Here is a 22,712-nt window from a genome sequence, read left to right on the forward strand (position 1 = left end):
AAGAAGAATGACATTTGCGCATGCCTTGTTTCAATTTCGAAAAAATATTGCACAGGTTAGTTGTGTCATGACAAATATGCTCATTTTTCTTTATAATATGATATATACTATTCGAATTCGATTCGAAATTATTCGACCCCCCAAATCACTATTAGCTTCAAACCTAAAATTTACTATTTGCACAAGCCTACTAATTACAAGTATGCGAACTAAATTGACCATTGTTGTCCGTGAAATTACAAAGGCCTGTTTGTGCTGACCAACAGTAGCAACAGAAACAAACAGTTGTTAAATAATCTGCATTGAGTAGATCTTACCATAAATTCACAGTATTCAGCAAAAGTGGCTTTCGTTGTTTTATTCAGTTGAACATCCCAAAGCAACATTAGGGACAATGGACACTGTAGTGGAGGTGAATTTATATCACACACTGCTCTCTGAAGGAGTACTCTGTCACACATTTAAAGAAATTGTATTTAACATTTCTTACATGTAAAAGGATGGCAAGTGTAAATGTTTTATAACATGAGCTAATTTAATCAGGAACTTGATACTAAAGTTGGCCTCAAAACAAGTGACCTAATGTTGGAATTATTACAAAATCGTGACCTAAATCCGCTGACGTCATGTAGCAATAAGGCCATACATGACAACATTGTACCTAAAAAAGTCAACGAGAGAGCTGCATGTGTTCTGTCCGGCTGCATTCATATGTAACAGCCCCAACAACCACACTAACAGAGTAAACCGCCGAGTCATGACATAATAATGCCTCCATCTTCTGCATACCAAAACTGGCTCATAAAATTAAGTATCGTAGTAAACTATTTAGGCCACTTAGAAGATTCACAGTATTCTTTCTAACGTTTAAAGCTTTGGTTAACACAAGAATACAACAATGTGAAAATATCGCATTGGTACTCCTTCAAACCACATCCGCGAATGCTAGGTGCATGGGCATTTTTACGTTGAATTGACTGCGACGTGGCTGCCGAGAATTGAACCCACTAAGCAGTAGCCTGCCTGTCACTTAGCCCCTACAGCACGTAACACTGGCCTTTAACATCTCTAATAAGCAACTTTTAAAGATCATGCTTAACATTCAGTGGCCAGAGATACTACAAAGACCAAATTTACATAATAGCCAGTTCCCCCCACCTCCCAGATGGAATACGCACTTTCTATGCCTTAATATATGTAATGACAATTTATTATGCAGCAGTACCATCTAACGCAATTTTGATTATCGTCCTGTCTGAGCACATCCAAGGAAAAAGGTAACCTACTGCTTTTGTTTTCTTTCTTTCGAATGGCGCAACGCTCTCTCATAACGTAAGCGTAGAGTTCTATTACAGGTAGCAGCTGTCCCCAGACCACTGTTTCCAAGCTGAATCAGCATGGCGTCTTTCATGTTCTTTCCAGCGTTTGTCAGCCTCTAGAATGGCCCAACAAAAGGATTATTACGCGAGCATGGAAACGCAGGTTAGGAATTCAATTTTCTCAAAGTCTTAATTTTCCGAAAATGTGCAATTCCTGATATTGACCTTACGTGTTGTCAAGCAGATCACTTTTAGTTTGCCAACACTAAGTATTTCAATGAAGCGCCCATAGCAAGTGTCCTGCTTCCCAATCATTTTTTGAATCGTCTGTAGAACACATTCGTATGCTTCAGTTCAGTTCACATTGGGCAAGCATAGGTGTGTGACCTAGTGGTGAAAGCACTTGCTTTCGGACCAGGCGCACCTGGGTTCAAACCCCAGCCCCGGAAAGAACATTTATTTAGTTATTTATTTCTTTGGTGCCTGCCAGCTCTGGCTGAGGAGGGATTTATGGGTGAGGAGGGTTTTTCGGAACACCACCAGCTTCACAGGTCAGTCAATGCAAGCTTTGCCTGAAAAATAAAGTACACTGTGTGCTCCTTGTGTTTTCAAAAATGTAGAGACACCTAGAGCACCAAAAAGGTTCTATGAAAGACTCGTGGTCACTAATGCAACTTTCATATGCTGTTCAGCTGTCATACCTTATGCTACCGAAAGTATATACCATTGTTACATGTGTGTTCTATCTCGTGAAAAAGGAAAAAAGAAAGTGCTGCATAAGGGAAATGCCGTGCTTTCTTCTCTGGTATTCTACATGCAAGCTCCATGTCACCCGATCATGAGCTCTCAACATACTTATACATCACCAAGCCCAGCAACGAGAAATGACATTAACTGACATTAAAGGGACACTAAAGAGAAACAATGAATCGGCCAAGATCGATAAATTGTGCTCTGAGAACTCTAATGTCGTTAATTTTGCCGTCGTAGGTTTATTATTAGAGGAGAAAATCAAGTTCAAAGTTTCATTTTTAAATTTCGCGCCGAAATCTCCACGCGTGACGTCACGGATTTCAAAGTATATTTATTGTATTTTGGCGCCATTGGCTCAACAAAATTACCCCAAACTTGGTATGTTAAGTCTATGGCCCCCTCAGAGGACAATGCACTTCATTTTTACCTATTAGGAACTACGTAGTCCCTAGTAGGCGCCGTCAAAACATGTGACATCACAGCGAATGGTGCGAAAACTTCAAGGTGGCGTCGCCACCCACATTTTGTTTTGGCGCGTTTTCTCGCTTACTAAGCGTCTTCTCGCAGCAAGCGTGGTGTTTTTGGTATCGTAAAAGAGTACTTTACCAATATGAGAAAAATCGTTTTGCTCTTTAGTGTCCCTTTAACACATTCAAGACACAAGGAGATTTCCATCCCTAGATATGGTCAGTAATAGTTCCTTCTTTTCTGAAGGGGCTTCTGACCAGGCATATTTTCACAAAAACCTCGGCTAATCAAGCTTCGGGAGAATTCTGCTAAACATTTTTTCCTTCTCATCGCTACAGTTGGGTGCAATTCTGGTCACTGTCAGATTCCGCCATGTCGTCAAATTCTGTAGTGCAACATTTTCAGCCAATCGGAGAAGCTGTAGCGGCCTTCTGGGCCAATCACAGTTGACAAGATGGCGGAATTTGACAGTTTCCAGAATAGTGTCGTTACCAGTTATCAGCGAGAATAACATGCACACTTCTACGATGCCTTTCTGACCAATCAAGCTTTCAAACACAATGTTTAAGAAACCCAAGTCTCTTCGCACTACTACGATGCCTCGAACATTCACACTTCTAACATGTCTTTTCGGCCAAACAAGCTTTCCAAACCAACATTTAGGAAACCCAAGTCTGTTCGCACACTACACCTGCTGCAGATATACCAGCAATCACGTGTCTAGCGTCTTAAGTGACGGCGACACGTTCCTCTCTAGCACCGTTTTGGGCACGAAGCTTTTGTCTTTGAGCCTCTCAACTTTCGTCACGTCCTGCTGCGAGTCCAACTCGTGCAGTAGCCGCTCCTTGCGCTCTTCGTCGATGCTCGTCTTCTTGTTGGGCGTGCGTCGGTCTGAGATGAGGCCCTCGATGTTGTAGCCGATGATGCCGACAATCACGGCCACCGGGAAGGTGACGTAGGGCGCGTAAACACGCAGTGCGGCGTACAACGCTGGCAGGACCATGTTCGCACGTCAGCCGCTGGCGGTTCCGCTGTGCAAGAGCCAAGGCAGTGAAAGAGCATGACATACGATCTGTAAGGTGGGCTTCATAGGTCTTAGAAGAGTGTGGGTGCAGGCCAGTTGGCGATTTATGATTAGCAAAGGTAACCGCAAAACCACAGAAAGGGAAAAGACGAAGCGGTTGGGTTTTGCGGTTACCTTTGCTAATCCATAGGCCGACACTCACACTAATTTGACGGGTGTGAGCACTTACACCGCGGGTACACCACCGTGGGCCTCAGTATGAGTGTGAAAGCCGGTGAGCGAATGGATGCGAGTGCCGGCGAGTTTTGGAGTACCTATCGCGGGTTCAGCACAGCGCTGGTTGAAGACACCACAAACTCGGCAGTGTCGTACGTCTCACTCCAAAGCGCTTCATTTCTCAAAGGTCTGACAATCACAATATGCAACTAAGATAATCCACACAGCATCAAGCTACTCTCGTAGACGGTAAACACAACGCGAAAGTGCGATACAACCACACCGTTCACTCAACTCGACGAAACTAGGAGAGCTAAAGCAAATCATTAAACGGGTGAAATATCGTATGAGCAATGTCACTGACTTACGCGTGGCTCGTCAAGCGTTCCAATTCGCTTTGACGAAACAGAACAGAACGCGGCTTTCAGAAGACTCGTAAACAGTGCACAATAAACAAGTTCACGCCTGCAAACGCAGCAAACCGACCTCCATGCTTGTCCGGCACCACTTTCTTTCATGATGATAGTAACACGGCCGCTGTTTTTTTTTATGTAGCGGCCGTGATAGTAATCACCTTGGTCATCACAACACTGTCACTTCTGTCATTATATACTGCATATATAAAAACTAAAACATAAGACGTCGTTATAAAACATAATATTCATAACAAAAGTCTAGCTGCAAATCTGACTGCGATTGCAGTCATTCAAAGATCAAGTCAAGCCGAAATCGGATGCTTGCCAATGGCTGCGTTTGAGTGCTTGTGAAATGTCCCGCGTGCCGACACTTTTGTTTAGAGCGTTATATTTGCCTAGGTTAATCACGTAGCTGCAGCAATGTCAACAGTACGAGTTAATCTGTCCGCAGACGTTTACATGGTCTGCCTGAGCCATGCTCTTTCTACAGAGAAGGAGGAGGTCATGGGACTCCTGATCGGAGAGGTGAGCGCTTCACCCCCTATGGAGTTTCGGATTGCTTGTCAAGTAGTTATAATTCGCGATCTTTACGTTTGTTGTTCTTGTTGGTCGCCAAATTTCCCAGATCGACGAAACGAAGGTGGCCCACATATCTGCGGTGATCCTGCTGCGGAGATCCGACAAGAGAAAAGACCGCGTCGAAATTTCGCCCGAACAACTCTCGGACGCTTCTACGCAGGCCGAGGTGTGTGTATGTTTGGTGTCTACTGTGTTTTCGTACAACAAGGCGCCTTATACTTACGCCACTGTTTCACTGTGTTTCAGACGCTTGCGATAAACTTGAGGAAACCGATGAGGGTTTTAGGCTGGTACCATTCTCACCCCCACATCACAGTGTGGCCATCGCACGTTGGTGAGCGCACCACTCCCTTTACCTAGTTGCCAAAATAGGCGTCGAGCCAGCGTTTAAGCACGCAACTCTCTCACTCTGTTTAAACGTCATGACGCCTTTTGTGTGACTAGTTTTTTTTCGCGCAAAATCTTGATGCGCAGATGTCCAGACTCAAGCTATATACCAAATGATGGACGAAGGGTTTGTTGGTCTCATATTCTCTGTCTTCAGCGAAGATGCAACATCTAAGGTAAGCCACCGGCAACTGCACTGTGGAAACCTGAGATGTGCGTGTGTGTATTGTCCAACAGTTTGGAACATGACTCACAGGTTGATGCGTCAGACCTTTAACTTGCTGTTGGGAACTCTTGATGCACTTTGTCACTTTTATGCCCATAAATGCCTTATGTGATCAGGCATCTACAACATAGTCTACCAATAGAAAGCCATTGTATGTGTTGGTAGCTTGAATGAATATTCACTTTAGTAATGGCTTCCTTAAGGTACCTTCTAGTTCACTCGAGTGATGTATTCTAACAGGAGGAGGCCAGACTGTGGTAACTGGCCGGTTAAGCCATTGCACTGATGAATTTGAGGTCACAAGGTATTTATGGGGGCGAAAATCAAACGATGACTCTGTATGTCGAAATGGGTGCACATCAAGGAACCCCAAGTGGTTGAAACTATTACTGAACCCTCCACTATGGCACCTCCCTGTATTGCTTTCGAATATTAAACTCCATGACTGTATCAATCCACCACTGTAAAACAGTTTAGCTCTTTTTGATAAATGTGTTGATTTGGTATCAACAGTACCTACTCGAAAAACATGTATAAATAAAGCTTTACGTTTCTCATGTACACGTGTGTTTTACGTTTATGAATGAGTGCCATTGCAGTTGAACCAGGTCCAAGTGACGTGCTTCCAGTCTGTCAACCAGGCCAGCAATGGCGAACCACAGAGGTGAGATTCTTTTGATGTATGCTTGTTAGCAATCTCTCTTGCAGCACATTCCTCAAATCACTTCACTGAGTTAATGATACTTGAACTCCTGAAGGATCCTGGAATCGTCACACCAGTGGCAATACTTTAAATGGGCTTTCTCATTTCACCATAAGCATGATAATGAGAGTTTGCCTTCTAAACTGCAATTTACCAAGCCTTAGAAATTGAAACAATTCATTAAGCATTAGAGAGAGAAGAAAAATGAAGAAATACACTGTAATCAAAACACAGTAAACAGAATTTATAGTCGGTACATATTGTCACGTGGTCATGTGACAATACGTATGTGACCTTGTCACATAGGCGAACTTACGCCCCGAAAAAGAATGACATCCAAAATATCAGCACACACAGTCGTCGGATAATCTGATTGGCGGCAAAATGCGTCACCTTTTATACATGCGTCACAGTGCATTCTAGCGTTATCACTGATGCTCGTGTAAAATCTGGAAGATACTCAAACATATGCGTCGAGCATACAATATTTGACATCATTCGTAAAGCAGCATGCAAGTTGAAGCGCGACCAGCGCCGAGCAATAAAGCACGTCACAAGAAAGTTAAAAAGGCAGTCCCCGTGAAATAGAAGAAAGCAAGTAAGCGTGTCAGTATTCCTTTTCCAGCCACATTTGTGACTTCAGGCACTATAATTTTGAGATGGCAGTAATCAGCAGTTGTGATGGCACAAAAAGCAACGTTTACTTGCGTGAACTTGGTTCTCCCAGAAAACGGGAACTAAGAGTGTGTATGCATGTCTTGCACTGGTGTCATCTTAGCTGCCATGTCGGAGGACCAGTGATGTTGGAAAGTTGCATCTGTTGTGGTCAGGTGCAGCAGTTCTGCTTCAAGTTCTCGCCCACACGCTGGTAGTGTTCCAATTGTGTCTTGGTGACATTGAAGCAAGTTGCTTGTGTCATCGAATATGATAAACTGAGATATCGTCCAAAAGCCACTTTGTTGAAGCACCAGTACAGAGGGACACTGCATGTCCGATGTCATGTGCAAGACATCTATACATATGATTTACATTAAGAATAAGAGGGTAAAGAAGTGGGTAAGGGCTTCCTTTTAAATAGACACAAAGAGAAAAACGATTTTTCTCGTATTTGTAAATTACTCTTTCACAATACCAAAAACACCACGCTTGCTGCAAGAAGATGGTTAGTAAGTGAGAAAATGCACAAAAAGAGAATGCAGGTGGCAACGCCACATGAAGTTCTCATAGCAGTCGCCGTGATGTCATAGATTTTGACCGCATCTACTAGGGCTTACGTAGTTCCTAATCGGTAAAAATGAAGTACATTGTCTTTCGAGGGAGCCAGGGAGTTAACATACCAAGTTTCAGGAAATTTCATTGTGCCAATGTGGCCAAAATACGAAAAAAACACTTTGAAATCTGTGATGACATCACCATCAGAGATTTCGGCAGGAAATTTAAAAGTTTCAACATCAATTTTCTCATCTATTAATATGGTTGTGAAGTTAATGACACTAGAGTTTTCAGAGTATAATTTATCAGTATAGACTAATTTACCGTTGCACTTTAAGGTCCCTTTAACTCTGTCTTGTTTGGATGCACGATTGTGTCACATGGAGCTGTGCTGCCCCTTTGTTTTCAGGTACGTGCGCATGGAGATCCCCCTGCACATAGTGCCCAGCACGCACATCAGCAATGCGTGCCTGGATGCCCTGGTGCGGCTGCCCGAGATCCTCTGCCAAGAGGAGCAGGACATGTACAGCATGACTAAGCAGGTTCCGGGTTTAGACCTTCTCACCAGAATGCACAACAACTCGGGTGAGTGCACCTGCTTTTTCAATGCGATGGCGTTAAAGAGCTCGTTTCGCAGAAATTCCAGTGTGGGTGTCATAGGTTGTGAGCGAAAAATCAACGTTGTCCGTGGACATTCGAGATCAATGCAAATATATAACAGAATTTTGTGTTCGAGTGGGAATAGATCCCATACTTTCTGCATGGCAAGCAGGTGTTCTACCACAGAGCAATGTCATTGCTTGGAACTATTTTCTAAAAAAAACCTTAGATGAACATTATGTAGCACGAGGAGTCTCCTTAACCCATGTAAATGTTTCATAGCAGAAGCGTAGAATTGTGCCAGGCGTCAAAACGTGAATTGCACAACTAGTGGGTGGTTTAAAGTCCCACCCATTACGAAACGCTCAGACATAATCATTACCACCAGGAAAAGCATCAACAAAGTGAGCAGCGGGGTAGGTGCACAGGTTGCCTTACAGACGCATAGTGGGTACTTCACGAATTCACAGTAGGAGGAATTATGGCGTAGTGGGCACTTGGCAGCTGTACTTGCTGTAGGCATTCTAGAATAGTTTAAACGGCCAATGTTACGCGTGTACGTGTACCTTTCCTTGCGGCACGATTCAGGTGTTCATCGAGAAGTGAAGCCAGGCTATCGATTGTGAGAAGGCGATGCGAACGGGGCCCCGTTGTGTTCTACACTTGAGGCCAATGCTCAAGTGTGCTCCAACATTTTTGCTTCCAGATTTGCTTGCACAAAATTCACGGTTATGGGTAATAGCATGACTTGACGTTTCTCTACAGCTGTAACTTGACCCTATTTGAGGCACTTAATCTTTCATTTCAGAAAATTGCCAAAATGTTTAAGTAATCGTAAGACCGATTATTTTTATGAGAAATGTCGTCATACCAGGCCACACGTACTGCACGACTGCACGGCCATGTGTTGCAAGCAGTACTTTTTCTTGTTCCAGTCTTCGTCAAGGCTCTGTGCAACATTGCGGAATCTGTGAGCGGCCCGCTGCTCCAGAGCCTGGAGAACCGGTTGCGGCAGAACCGAGACAAGATCGAGCGCATGCGTGCCGAGAAGGACGAACTCCTGCAGAAGATTGCGGTGGCCGAGGCGTGCGCGTCCGCACAGGCTTACATCAAGGCCCAGGCAGTGGACACGAAGCAGTGATGTGCGCGTACTGTGTACATACACCAAGAATGAATGACAGCTGGTGTGACCTCTGGAAATATAAAAGCTTGCGTGTTTTTTTTTAATGAATTTATCTGGAGTAATCATTCGATTTGGGGAGACAACACAAATGCCGTTTGTATTGTCTTGTTCTCTTCTCTTGTGTCCATGTTAGCACGCCTATGTTTTTTTATCATCAGCTCAGGTCAATGTCGCTATAAATATAGTTTACTTCAGATGCACCTGCATGCTGTAGATAACAAACTACTACAGCTGCGCACCAATAACTACTCTGTCAAACTTCAGGATTCTGAACAGTGCAAACAAATAGCCTGGCAGAGTGACTAGCGTGTGCCTTTGTACTGCAGAACAATCTAGAGATGAGGTGCTCTCTCAACCCCACATAAACATCTGTCTTGCCAATTTGAAAATGCTGTGGAAAGTGCACTTTTTCTCAACTCAAGGAGAACTTGTCAGCCAGTTAAAATAACTTCTTGGTGCGATGTTGCAGCGAAGGAAATGTTATCAGCCTTCTATGAAGAGCGTGTTATGTAATTTGGAGGCAAGCAGAGTCGATATATTTGGTGTAGCTGGCGTCGTCACGAATGGTAAAAAAGTGAACAAGTAATAAAAGATGGTAAAAAAACCATGCGATACTCAAGTGATGGCAAATAGTGGTGAACCATTTTTCTTGGTGGCAAGAAAACAGGCACAGCAGAAAAAGCTGGGAACAGAAATATGAATACACTGCAGCAGTCAGCAGTGTGTTTGTCTTCATCTTCAATCTGCATTTGTTCATTAGCAAGCTGCATGCAATGGTGTTGCATCGGTGAAAGTTTTTACGCAGGTTCTGTACATTTGTTGCTGACATAACAGCAGCTACTGTGACAGCTTAGTGGCTATGGCACTGTGCTCAACGTTGTGGGTTTTATCCCATCTCAGTGGCCGCATTTCAATGGAAGCAAAATGCAAAAACGCTCCGGTACTTAAATTCAGGTGCACTTTAAAAAAACCTAAGGTGGTCAAAACCAATCCAAAGCACAGTGTGCCTTGTAACCAGGTTGTGGTTTTCGCACCTAAACCCCAAGAATTCAGCAGCATCACACACTGCTTCCATCACGAGAGCAGCAATATTTGTATACTTAAGAAGCACCATTAAAGAGAAAGTCACGTGGCATTGTGCCACTTTCACAAATACAGTTTGAATATAGATGTATTTAATTAGCGAATATAAGCAAATCTAAATTCCGTGTTGTCAGTATTGGCAAGCAATGATCATATGCTCACAATGAATATCAGATTTAATGGCTGCATTTTAAGAAACCCATGTAGCAGAAGTTCCGGTATAGTCCATCAGCAAAAAACCTCAGTGGATGTAACAAATAAAAATCGGGCTTTTGAGCAGAGATAACACCCAGACATTCTGTGTGGCACTCAAGTATTCAGCTACAGAGCTGGAACCACTGAAGTACTATTCAACCACAGACCAGCTTCAAGCACTTTTCTATTCCAAAGTGCTTGAAGCTGCTTTGGAAAAAAAACCTTTTACAGGCGTCACATTGAGCGAGGTTGTGTAGCAGAGGCACAGAATCTCACCAGGTGTCACACCATGTAGATTGTATGACGAGTGGGTGGTTTAAAGCACCCCAACCATTATGTAAAAGGCTCAGCCATAATTCATAATCATCAATATCAGCCACAGCATCAAAAAAATGTGCACCTATGTGAATGCACACATCGCATTACAGACACATTGTGGATACTTTGCAAATGTATCGCAGAACATGCCGTAGGAGACTTCACAAAGACCAATGTCACATGCATAGACATTCCTTCCTTGCAGCACTGTTGAGGTGTTCACCAAGAACTGAAGCACGGCAAGCGAATGAAAAGGCAATGCAAACGGGGCTAAGTAACCCCATCGCATTCCACTCTGATGCAAAGTAGCACAAAATGTTTATGAAACGACGAAGAAGGGAAATCCTTCGAGGGAAAACATACGGGACATTATCTGTTTTTAATTGTGGTGAAGCAGTTATGACAAATTGAAATGAAGTGGACAAAAAAAAACAGCCTCATATTTGAGTTGTTTTTATTTACAGCTTCCAACAACACTTTCCATACAAATGTCTTGGAGTATCACCACAGTAGCACAGGCTCCAAATGAAGAGACAGCGAGTCTGAATAAGCAAAATGAAGTTTCCTGCCTTTTTTTTGTGGGTATTTAGCAGAGTTGCACAGGCTGCACATTCTGGAAGATTGATAACATGCATGAAAAGTATGAAAAGCAGTTCTCATGAGATGTTTTTAATCACACCGGATGTCACTTTGTTGCAAAGTCTTACTGCAAAAGCAATCTTGTTTTTTAAGCACGGAATGTTTGCTAAATCAAACATTCACAACTTTCTACTCACACTAGTCGCAAGAACTTGGAGTTCATAAGAATTCATCACTGGACTTTGTGTAAACTCATTTGCTTCATGTAAATTCAATTGTCAGCCTGACAACTGCACACAAGGCATGAAAATGAATCAAGGCGGTCACCGTTTTAGAAAAAAAAAAAGTGGGTTGCTGTTACAGTACTGCACGCAGAGGACTCAGTTGTGCACTAGAACACTAAGCGGGCAATGCGAAACAGGAGACCGGCAGAATTGTGCGGATTAGTACCCAGAAGCCCCCGCAACACCCCCCATTCCTCACAAAAGAGTCACGGCAGTCTGGTACTTTCAAAGTCCCATTCCAAACACTTCACAAACGCAAGTGTGTTACGCAAGTCGGCACACGAAACCACCACCCACAGTTGTTATCCGTCACACCGTGTGACGGGGGTGTGCACAGCAGCATTTCAGAGTCACGTCTTCTCCTGCCTTTGGTGGGGGCAGCCGCAACACTCACAGTCCTTTGCTTTAGAACAGGATGGCTCCGAATCCAAACGTTCTCTTCATGCTGTCCCAGTAGTGACGCTGCCAGCCGTCACGTGTGCGGTCGGCCTCTCCCTGTGGGACCCCCTCCTGCGTCAGCGTCACCTCTGTGCAGTCCGACTTCTGCTCAATATCGATGGTCACGTCGGAGTAGTGACCCTGGGGCCAGCTGCCGAACCGCCACCGCATGCGGATCTTCTTGTCGGGAACCTGCGCAAAGCGCGCGAGTACCATTTTTAGTGCGACAGCTCTCGAACAGTGCAATTCGGCTGGCTCTTGCCCCACTCCAACTCATCTTATAGGAAAGGGAAGACACTCACTAGCTCCACGAACGTTCCACTGACATTGCCCCCAAAGAGCTCAAACCTCCCTCCGTTCTGGGCCTCCAAAACGCACGAGCTTTGGCTGAATGCCTGCACCATCTGCATAGTCACAGAAAAAAACAGTCAAGAAAACTTTGTCAATACTTGCGCTTAAAGAGTAATGACACACATTCACGTCAAGATATTAGGTATAACAATGAGTATCACTATGACAGAGCCGCTCTTAAAGAAATATTAGAAATAAACAGAAGTGCTGCATACAGTTCTACCTATGCTTGAATGTGAATTAAAAAAAAAAAGTCACAGTTCTGCTGCAAGGTCGAAGCAATGAATGCAATAGCAAAAAATTGCAATGTTATACGAAGTAAGACTAGCAGTCAACTTCATTAGCATCCGATCTCGCATAACTCTACAAAACACTGGTGTTAGGGAATATGGCCGCTCCAGTGAGCGAAGCGGTTTTTGTGCTCTCCGTCACCTCAACATAAAGTAAGGGGTAAAAGCACAGCACGTACACGGGTAGGAGCCATTTACTGATGTCTGTCAAGATAGCATGCATGACTGCACCCTTTTGATCAAAGTTTGCAGTTGCTGCCTGAGCGATGCAGCTTCTTCCACCAGCACCCCTTCATGTTCCTTCAGCCGATGGAGCCGAACTGCGCGTTTCATCTCTGCCACACCCGTCTGCAGCCTTCACAAGCTTTTGCTCACACATAGAACATATGACAGGTGGGGCAATGTTATCAATTCGGACTTTACATGGAACACGAGCATGATGGCAAAAATGTGGCTTAAGTGTTTATACAATTGCTATCTCAATAAAAAAAGTGCTGTACACAGTTTGAACGCAATGCTCGAACTTCAGCCAATAAGCTACCGTCGTATTGATAAATAAAACACATGCAATAGTGAATGTGTCGATCTTAGTATGGGCAAAAGGAACTCGGCCCCGGCGCATTTACCTCCTGGACGGTCAGGGCGCGGTACAGCTCTTCGGCCGTGCACTTGAAGGTCTCCGCCTGCATTATGCTGGTGGTGTCCACCTTGACGAGGCTGGGTGCCTTGTCGCCCGACGAGCCGTTTAGTGGCTGTAATAACAGAATAGAAGACAGTGTAAGGGTCAAATCAAATTTGACTCATCAAAAATACTAAGTGCCTGGGTCATGTTCAGTTTTGCAACGCCTTCACTCATTATCTTTTACGAAGTATGGGCAGCAATTTTTAAAAACCCAGATTTTTAAAAAGCTTGTCTAAAGTGAAAAAAAATCTAGAATGATCTAGTTTTATAGGAAAAAAAAAGGACACTTTGCGCACTGCCTATAAGAAAGAATCAATGAAGTGTGGCATATATAAAAACACGAGAGTAACTATGCAGAAATAGAGAACTGATGCAGGGTTTCTACTTCTGAAGTGTCATAATATAGATGCAACAGAAGAACACTGGTGTACATATTAATTCATCGTTTTCCAGGGCCCCGTGTGAGTTTGTATCCCCTTGCAAATATTACAGTGCTTTCTGCAGGACACTAGTGTACTGCAGCAAAGGTGGCTTAAGCATTCCACACGTGATCAGAAAATTTTAAAACTAGCACTGTTTTTTGGGAGATTTATGGCCGTGCCCATACAATCGGTAGGATCGGTCAAAATTCGAGAATCTCCCAGGCAAATCGGGAAAGCTGGCAGGTATGGCAAGGTGTTTCATTTAAATTATTGTGTGAATGATTTAACCTAGTTGTATCCTAACCACTTATAACCACAATTTCAGAAAACTATATCACAGACCCTTTAAATGGGACTATGTACCGTTTGCTTGTAGTTGACCGTCGTCTTGCCCGTCGACTTGACCTGGTTGATGGAATCACTCTTCGTGGGCAGGATCATGCCTTGCGAAAATTCTGCGCAAACGAAAAAGGCAGAGGTCAGATTGTGAACTGCAAAAAGCTGCAGGTATGCAATGAATGGCTTGATCATGACCATTTGCAAGGCTATTAGTGGGCACACAAAACTGCCTTCAAAGCAAAAAATATTTGACCATACAATGGCTACGCACGCAACGTACCTTTTTTAAGTGCCGAAATATAGGTTTCTAGCCTTTCTCGGATGATTTTGGTACCCTTCGATCTCATTAGCTCCTTTAATGCTTCGGCCTTGTCACCTTTGGACGAGACGGACACCGTGACCTGAAAAAAGAACGCCAGTTTTGCAAGTGCCACCCTTTCCCTTGTCCTTGTTCAAAAACGAACTCCCGTATTCTACAACTAGCTTTGATATGAAAAAGTCGACAGCAGTGTCCCTGATCGGCAGGAGGGCTGACTGCGTATTAGCAATAATCGGCAACGCTGCTTGAGAAGTAGTGTCACTTGCAGTCAAGCCACAATGCCACGCTCAATTTGGTTGAGCGAAGGATGAACCTAGCGTAAAGGCTCATTGGAGAATATGGAGTTAGGTCTGATCCAACATGAAAAACAATGCTATTATGGTGTCCAACCTTGTTAGATGACAAACCTACATACACAAAAATGCCTTACCTATGTCAGACATTTGTCATAGGCCATTCATTACATGCTAATATTGGTGAGAACCATTTCAGACTAGTTTAAACTTTCGAATCAGTTACAATGAGGTGAAAGTGCAAAGCAACGTCATGACATAAGATATGCCGTTTCTTCCTAACAAGTTAACTTGCAGAGCACACCTCTACCTGAATTAAAAGTGATCCAGAACTGCGAGACTGATAGTGCTCCATACAAAACCCTCCACAATCACTGCACCTGACCACAACAGATGCAGCTTTCTGACGTTGCTGGTGCTCCAACATGGCGGCTAAGATGTCATCAGTGCAAGCTTAAAGGGGCCATGACACGATCACCTGACAATTCCACAGAAGTCGCCGGCTATAAATCCCGCCCACAGCCGGCGGCTGCCATTTTGCCATGGCGTGCGGAGCTGTTATCTTCTACCAAAGTTTCAGCCACTGCAAATCATTAATTTCAATGCCAAGCTGAAGACAGCTGAAATAGCTCGAGTGCACGCACAGCTGACCAGGGAACAAAATCATTCGACGGAACACAGACACTCACACAGCAAGCAGCTTGTTACATCACAGCCAGTGAGTGCACCAGTGTTGCCAGACTCTCAGGCCGCTCGCGTCTTTGTAAAAATATTCAATTATAAACTATGTGCTCGACCAAATGGACTAAAATTTCGCCAGCTTGCTTGTGAACGCACAAGGATTAACCCACTTAACACGGATTATGATAGAAAATTTGGTGTCATGGCCCCTTTAAGTGATGCAAGAACTGAACTGAAGCATTAATTGCTGAGAATGCACTCATCTTAACCCATATATGCCCCAAACTCAGAAAAAAAGACAAAAGAAATATTTTTTTTTCACAAAAAGTGTACTTCTACCTTCAAAAGAAAGCACAAGTTCTTTATTTACTGCCAGGTACTAAACGCAACACTGTTTTTCAAGCTGTCTTATACATATTGGACACTGGGCATTATGGGTGCTACCTGCGGGTGTGGTAAGCCTTGAAGCATTTCACGTGCACACCGACATTGCACTTCTTTCTCTCCATGGTGTTTTTCATACAAAGCACGCGTCAGCCCGGAGAAAGCGGTTGGCATTTCACGTGCACTTCTTCCTCTCCATGACGTCTTTCACGCAAAGCACACGTTTGCCCGGAAAAAGCGGTCGGCGCGCGGCAGCATGAAAAGCGAGCAATGTCTAGGCTTGCACATGTTTAGAATGAGGTCTGCTTGATGTGCTGTAGGTGGCGCTAGTCATCAGCTAAAGAAATAGCAACGTTAGAGTGCATCAAAGAAGCGTCCTGTATGTAGGACACCGGGCATATATGGGATAAGGTTAGTTGCTTCTCTGTATGCCCGTGTAAACAAACCATACCACGCAATAAAAGCCACTCACGTCCACATCGCTCGGGTCGTGCTCTTCACTGAGGTTCGGTATTTCCACTTTTCCTTCGATGAGCTCGTCGCTGTCGTCAGGCTCACCCTGCCACTTGAGTTCAATGACCCACTCGTAAAAGAAGATGAGCTTTGCCTTCCGGTTGTTGGCGGAGGCCTCACCTTCGCATCTTGGCATTTCCACGATCTTGCAGGTCCCTATAGGAACAGGTTACACACGGGCAAATGTGTACTCAGAATAACTGTCACAGAGACTTAGCAAGACTTTTAGCACTTTGTCCTCTGTTCTTGCCAAGTCATAATTCTAGTAGCACTTTACCGTTTGTTAAAACCAACAGACAATGAGGCCAAGGAACATATAGGGGGCATTATTTGTAGTCTTTTTACTGTATAGCAGTTACGATATAAAAGTGGACGAAAAGACAACTTGCTGCCGGCAGGGACCGTACCTGCAACCTTTGGATAACGTGTCCGATGCTCTACCGATTGAGCTACAGCGGCGGTTGTCCTCCCATCCACTTTATCGGGTATTGCTGTTCGTGTAAGCCTGGGAGCCGACAAAAAAGGAGGGAGTGTTCCACACTCGCTGTCATGGCTACGAGCGGCGCTGACTAACACTCTCAGGCTTACATGCACAGAAATACCCTATAAACTGCCCAGGACAGGTCACAAGGACACTGAAAATTGAAAATCAATTGTGTAGGTAATGACAGTATCGTGAAAGATAAGGTGGTGAAAGTAATGAAGTTTGAAAAAGAGTTTGCACCTTTGTGCTACTTTTAGATGACAATTTTGCGGCTTCAGCAAATATAAGTGCAAAGAGCACTTACAGCGAGGCGAACTGCTCGAATGTGTGACACAAAATGTGTGACACACAAGCACAGCTAAGCAACCATTTTGAAGTGCAAAAAGCACTCGACTTCCACTTGCGCAAGAAAGCAGCAGCTGATGCGGGTGGGAATCGAACCCGGAACCTTCCTTAAACACACGAGTCTCAATCACTGCGCAATCACTGATGTGGGTCAATAATAATAATAATAAATGGGGATTTAAAGCTGATGGGTTTTAACGTCCCAAAACCACGATATGATGAGGGACTTATAAATTTGGTACAAATTTCTTCTTTTTTTATGGTAGCGAAAGGGTTTGTTTACATGTTTCTCACCACTGTTTTTGAGTGTATATACTTTTTATAATAAATATGGTTAGATTGGTTAAATTTTTATTTGTTGCCATTTTCATGTTTGAGCACAAATTTTCCCACAGGGGATGCTTTTGTAGCATAGTCATTGGTTTATGTTGTGAGCACTTTCCACGCATGTTTTTAAACATAAAAGTGAGTTTCTCTCACGATCACTTTTTTGAAAATTTTCCAAACTTGATGCACCTTTTCTAGAAAACTATCTGACCGGCTATGACGAAATTTTCTCAGATTATGCTTCAATCCTTTACAAAAAACTGTGGAAAACTGTGACAGCTATAAATAAAAAAAAAAGAAAAGATCAACTGGAAAGCCGTATTGGTAGAAAACCCGTTCTTTTAGCTACGTATTAATGTCACTACCATGTGGAATATCGTGCAAAATTTCACGGTCATACTGTTTTTCGTTTCTGAGAAAAGGTACGGTATGGTCCATTCTTAGAGGAACACGCGAGTGCATAGCCGGCTGTCTGCGGAGCGCCAACTGCTGGCGAGATTTGTAAGTGCAGAGCATGAGTATAGATTCATGACGGCGGTGTGAACCCTGCGTCGTCTGCTACTTCTATGTGCCAGCACTCGGCATGCACTACGAGTGCTGATCCTTCCCGCTTTATTTATTTATTTTTTTTTTCGCAGTTAGAAGCAAGCAGGGTGTCAGAACAAAATGCTTTTAGTTTCGGTTTTAATTTCGTTCCACCGCAAAAAGTTCCGTTCCGTTTCTGTTCCGGAATGAAAAAAAAATGTTCCGTAATGGTTCGTAATTTTTTTTTTTTTTCGTGCAAAACTTTGAAGTTAAGGTAATCGTAAAAAACGCTAGATTTGTGATATAGTTACTCGCCCTCCTCTTAAAGGGATACTGAACAATATTTTCGCCGCCGAGATAAATGGCCCAATTGAAAGATTGGGTGCTGAAATTTGTTGAAACAACCTTCATTTCAGCCAGAGACTAGCAGAAAATAATGAATTTAATGCATTTTTCGCAAATTGGCGCGTCTAGCGGCCGCGCCGCGAACTAGAGAGGAAGTGACGCGAAACTCGTCGGATACTGACTCGCCAACCGTGCTCGCTGCAAAATCGCTTACCAATCGACATCTCAAGCCGCCACCCGCTGCCGCGCGTCTCTCTCAAAAAGTGTTCTCACGGTCTGGAAGGTGTTCTTGAGAGGAGAGGTGGAGAAAGGGAAGGTGGCAGGGCAGGAGAGAGCGTGCCGGTAGCCCCCCTCTTGCTGGAGCATTCGACGTCACGACCGTCGACAAGCACACTGGCGTGCAGCCGCCGCGCTCTCACAATCCACTAAAAATTCGGCCAACTGCTCGAAATTACGTGAAATAAACGCTGTTTATAGGAACAGTCGTGTCGTCCGAGTCGAATGCAAGTGTTTTCGTAGCTTTTTCAAAATTTTGCTCAGTATCCCTTTAAGAAAGGGACAGGGGTAAAAGACGTTTTTCCGATGTTCTTCAGAGGAGCGGAAGTAACTGTACCACGAATTCTCACCAACTAGCACAAACCAGTACACCCTTCAAAGTCATAGTATTTATTTTTTCAAAAGTCAGTTATGATTTTTTTAGCAACCTCAATGCTTTGTGTCAAGGGAGGGAGCACGATTTCAGAAGCAGCGCGTACCCTCCGATGTGCAAGGCCGCTGTGCTGATAAAAAGATCGCCAGTCCTGCACGAAACACGCAGCAAAGTCACAGCGAAAGCTGGAAGAGCGGCCTTTCTAGAGCCCGTTGTAGACTCTCTTGGGGCAACTAATACAAGTACACATGCAAGGTACCCACTACGCCATAAAGCATTGTAATTTTTCTGAAGTAGCGAAGCACCACATTGCTACTTTTTGTCATTCATCTGATAATCGTGGCACCCGCTTCACATCTGTAAGGCATTATTTTTACTTTGTGCTGTGGCTGACGACGAAGATTTATGGCCGAGCCCTTTGTAAGGGTTGGAAGCATTTAATGTTGACTCGTTGCGCAATTCGCATTGTGTGACGCCAGGTTGTTATTTTACTCTTCTGCCACGCTACATTACATATGTTAACACGATTCCTTGCCCGACATGACGCCTGTATAGAGTATTTTTACGAAGGAGTTACAAGCCCCAGCATGGCACTGTGGTGGAATAATCGACTGACACGCAGAGAGCGCGGGTTGAAATCCCATGCGATCCTAGAAATTTCTTTCTCATTTCATTTTTTTCTTATTTCACGTGATAGCGGTTACAGACACTGGCGGCGCGGACAACTATGGCGCCAAAACCGGCCGTTGTGATCTCATAACAGCTTTCGCTGTAACAAACTTCAGCGCCCACAATGCCCTCTCCTCGCTGGCCTGCGTGACAGGCGCGCTAAAGTCACATGCGTTAGTATAAACATCTCTGGTTGCCACTGTTTTCATTTTTCGCACAATTTCAACATATCTTTGCTTCGTAACTCCTGTCTGAGGTACGCGCTAATACTGTACCCTGAGACATGCATGATCACGTTGCATGACCACAGTTCTTCTGGATTGCCAAGTTTTCTCATGAATCGAAAAACGATTGAAAAAATTTCGGTTTCACTCCGGAACGATTGATAGTTTCGGTTACGTTTTCGTTCCGGTCAAAAATATCGTTTTTTTTTTCGTTCTCGTGGAGGGCTCCGGCAATTTCGACCACCTGGGGTTCTTTAAAGTGGACTTAGATAAATCTAAGTAGACCCGGCGGGATCGAATCCCGGCCGCCACGGCCAGGATTCGATCACGCGACCTGCGGGTCAGCGTCGAGCACCATAACCACTACACCACTGTGGCGGGTGAAACACACAGTATGTGTGGCGTCTAAGCAGTCATCTCGGCAACACTAATCCAGCAATCAAAGTAGGTAGTTAAGGCCTCAGTAAAAAATAAAAACAAGGCCTCGAACGCTGTGCCGCCGCGGATCACTTCGGAAAATTTAGTCCGGTCAGAAGAAGCACTGCCGAAAAAAAGGACATTAGACGGCATTTAAGAAAAACTTACCTCTAGAGTCGCTCACTTCGATGTTGGTGAGGAGCTCGGTTAGCTTGTCCTTGGACCAATACGAGGCATTCTTCTCGGTCCTAAAATGATGGGAAAAACGGCGACGTCGATCACTTTCCCATTCATTCGAGCGAGTGGAACCCGTGTGTACCGTGCGCACATGACACCGAAGCCGATTCTACGCTAAGCTTCGGTGTGCTTAACTAGATTATTTACAGGATGTTCGTGCTAAGTACCGGTACAATGGAAGTTCAGCGTGGGAAGCTTACCAATGCCAGTTGTTCACGTTGGTAGCGTCGGGCCTCTCTTCGACGATCCAGCGTGGGTCACCTTCGCCCCATTTGGCCATGTTTTCCTAGTGGCAGGCGGTAGCGCCGAAGAGCAAGGTTTTATTCCTCGATGAATCGAGCTTCGCTAAGTTAGAAAAACAGCGCAGGGTAGGTGCTACGGCGTGCGCTGGCGCTCGGTGCCGTTGCAAACGTGCGGGATAGTGCGGGAGTCTAGAAAATTCGCGATCTCGCTCGGCGCTCGCTTTCTAGCGGAAGTACGGGCGGAAGACGTGCAGCGCCGCCACTAACGTCGTTTTCGTGACAACATTGGCAATGCCGCAGAAGCGTAGTTGTGGTATCAATACCTTTTCTTTTTAATTTAAGGCAGTATGACATACAAATTTCGAGTAATGGATATATAACTCGTGTTACGGTACAATGTTTTGCATACTGCTCAACGTTTTTGTATTAATTTTATCAAGTTCATCTAAAGGCGTGTAAATTTTACTGCCTTTGAAATATAATGCAAACTAATTTAACTAACCTATTATCTGAGAACCTTCCTCCGTGTCTGCGAACCACTGAGAACAATAGGCTAGAGAATGAGATATTTATCTATATGTAGTGTCAAAATGACCACTAGCTCTCGTAGGCGACGGTGGTATAGTGGTTAGCATAGCTGCCTTCCAAGCAGTTGACCCGGGTTCGATTCCCGGCCGTCGCACATATTTTTTTAATTTCTCTTCTTTTTAGAATTATACATAACACGTGCATACAAACGATTTTTTTATTGCCTCCTTATCTTCGAATGCACGAATCTGCAAAAGAAAAATAAATAAATACATTTCAAACAGCCAGCTCATTTTTGCGCACTTATGTGGCGCACCTTCAGAGTTGAGGATTCTCGAGTAGAATTCTGCGCAGACGATGAGCAGTCAGGATCAGAGTGCCCTGCAAGAACGATATGTGGGTCGGTTTATAAATTTATTTCGTTCTCTCTTTGAATGAATGCACATGATTAAGTGGGTCATTCGGGAACAGGTGATACGCATGCACTAGCAGAACGAACGCTTTCGAAGGAGTGTCCGTGTGCAAACATCCATGACGATAGCTAGAGCTGCAACAATATCTCATGCATGTAATTTATATATGCAGCGCCCATTCATGCATTTGTCTATTCATTCACTCACTCACACAGTGTATTTCGTGTATTGCTCTTTTATTCAAGAAACCTCGAAATCTATATCACTCATTCAGAAAGGATCTCACACATGCATAAAACCCTTTTTTATTGTTGTTTCACGTGTGGGGATAGCAACATCGGGAGTGAAAAAGCTGGGGCAATCGTTGGGGCATCTGTGGCACGATGTGTCGTTCCCAAGGCGATGGCACGCGTTCCGGCGTGGTCTAGTGGCTAGGATACCTGGCTCTCACCCAGGAGGCCCGGGTTCGATTCCCGGCGTCGGAAAGGTTAGGGTCTCATGGTGTAATGGTTAGCACTCTGGACTCTGAATCCAGCGATCCGAGTTCAAATCTCGGTGAGACCTGCTTTTTTTTCTCTCTCTTTACATATTTTTCGTGGCTTGTGAGATCTCACAACAATTCAAATGTTTCAGTTAATCCCTCATTTTATGCGTCTTTATATTGTAGTACCGGTTAAGAAATACGGCCATGATCGATGCATTTTGACTGCGCAAGTAAAATATAAAAATGCATGGTTTAATTAATGTGTGGGCACGACAAGGCGTGATTTGCGATTATTTAAATTGCTGTCTGCTTCGGTCTCCCGTTAGGAATGCTTTAGTACACACATTTGACAACAGATGGCGCCACAGGCATCGGTTGATGCCCGCCCGTTACAAAGGGTGAGGCCAGTGAGGCCATAAATCCAAATCCAAACGCAAAAAGCGCGAAGTTCGAGTTGATTACCTTTAGAACGCGACCAACGCGACTGTATCATGAATACCTGGCATGAAACAACGTGCTACGCAATTAAGTCCAGCCCTTCTTTCTCTCTCTCTGGCTCTGCCCCC

At 44.2% G+C, this 22,712-nt stretch overlaps 2 protein-coding genes and 3 non-coding genes across 5 annotated transcripts; 4 read left to right on the plus strand and 1 right to left on the minus strand.

The window, feature by feature from the left end:
* Positions 1–4,500: 4,500 nt before the first annotated feature.
* Positions 4,501–9,130, plus strand: LOC119373513 (lys-63-specific deubiquitinase BRCC36). The gene is made up of 7 exons (XM_037643561.2): positions 4,501–4,721; positions 4,822–4,941; positions 5,022–5,109; positions 5,250–5,338; positions 5,988–6,052; positions 7,713–7,888; positions 8,839–9,130. Exons 1-7 carry the CDS (start codon positions 4,617–4,619, stop codon positions 9,042–9,044), a joined length of 849 nt encoding a protein of 282 aa, XP_037499489.1. The 5' UTR covers positions 4,501–4,616; the 3' UTR covers positions 9,045–9,130.
* A 2,002-nt stretch (positions 9,131–11,132) lies between these two features.
* On the minus strand, positions 11,133–20,954 carry LOC119373512 (activator of 90 kDa heat shock protein ATPase homolog 1). Its single transcript, XM_037643560.2, has 8 exons — positions 20,680–20,954; positions 20,411–20,490; positions 16,217–16,413; positions 14,348–14,468; positions 14,092–14,183; positions 13,251–13,376; positions 12,286–12,387; positions 11,133–12,175 (listed from the first exon to the last, which is right to left on the minus strand). The coding sequence occupies exons 1-8, from the start codon at positions 20,757–20,759 to the stop codon at positions 11,951–11,953; spliced, it is 1,023 nt and encodes a 340-aa protein (XP_037499488.1). The 5' UTR covers positions 20,760–20,954; the 3' UTR covers positions 11,133–11,950.
* A 377-nt stretch (positions 20,955–21,331) lies between these two features.
* On the plus strand, positions 21,332–21,403 carry Trnag-ucc (transfer RNA glycine (anticodon UCC)). Its single transcript has one exon. It is a non-coding gene; the product is annotated as a tRNA-Gly (tRNA).
* Positions 21,404–22,075: 672 nt separating this feature from the next.
* On the plus strand, positions 22,076–22,147 carry Trnae-cuc (transfer RNA glutamic acid (anticodon CUC)). The gene has a single exon. It is a non-coding gene; the product is annotated as a tRNA-Glu (tRNA).
* Positions 22,148–22,154: 7 nt separating this feature from the next.
* Positions 22,155–22,226, plus strand: Trnaq-cug (transfer RNA glutamine (anticodon CUG)). The gene has a single exon. It is a non-coding gene; the product is annotated as a tRNA-Gln (tRNA).
* The last annotated feature ends 486 nt before the right edge of the window (positions 22,227–22,712 follow it).

This window comes from Rhipicephalus sanguineus, chromosome 11, assembly GCF_013339695.2.
Source record: "Rhipicephalus sanguineus isolate Rsan-2018 chromosome 11, BIME_Rsan_1.4, whole genome shotgun sequence".
Lineage (NCBI taxonomy): Eukaryota > Metazoa > Arthropoda > Arachnida > Ixodida > Ixodidae > Rhipicephalus > Rhipicephalus sanguineus.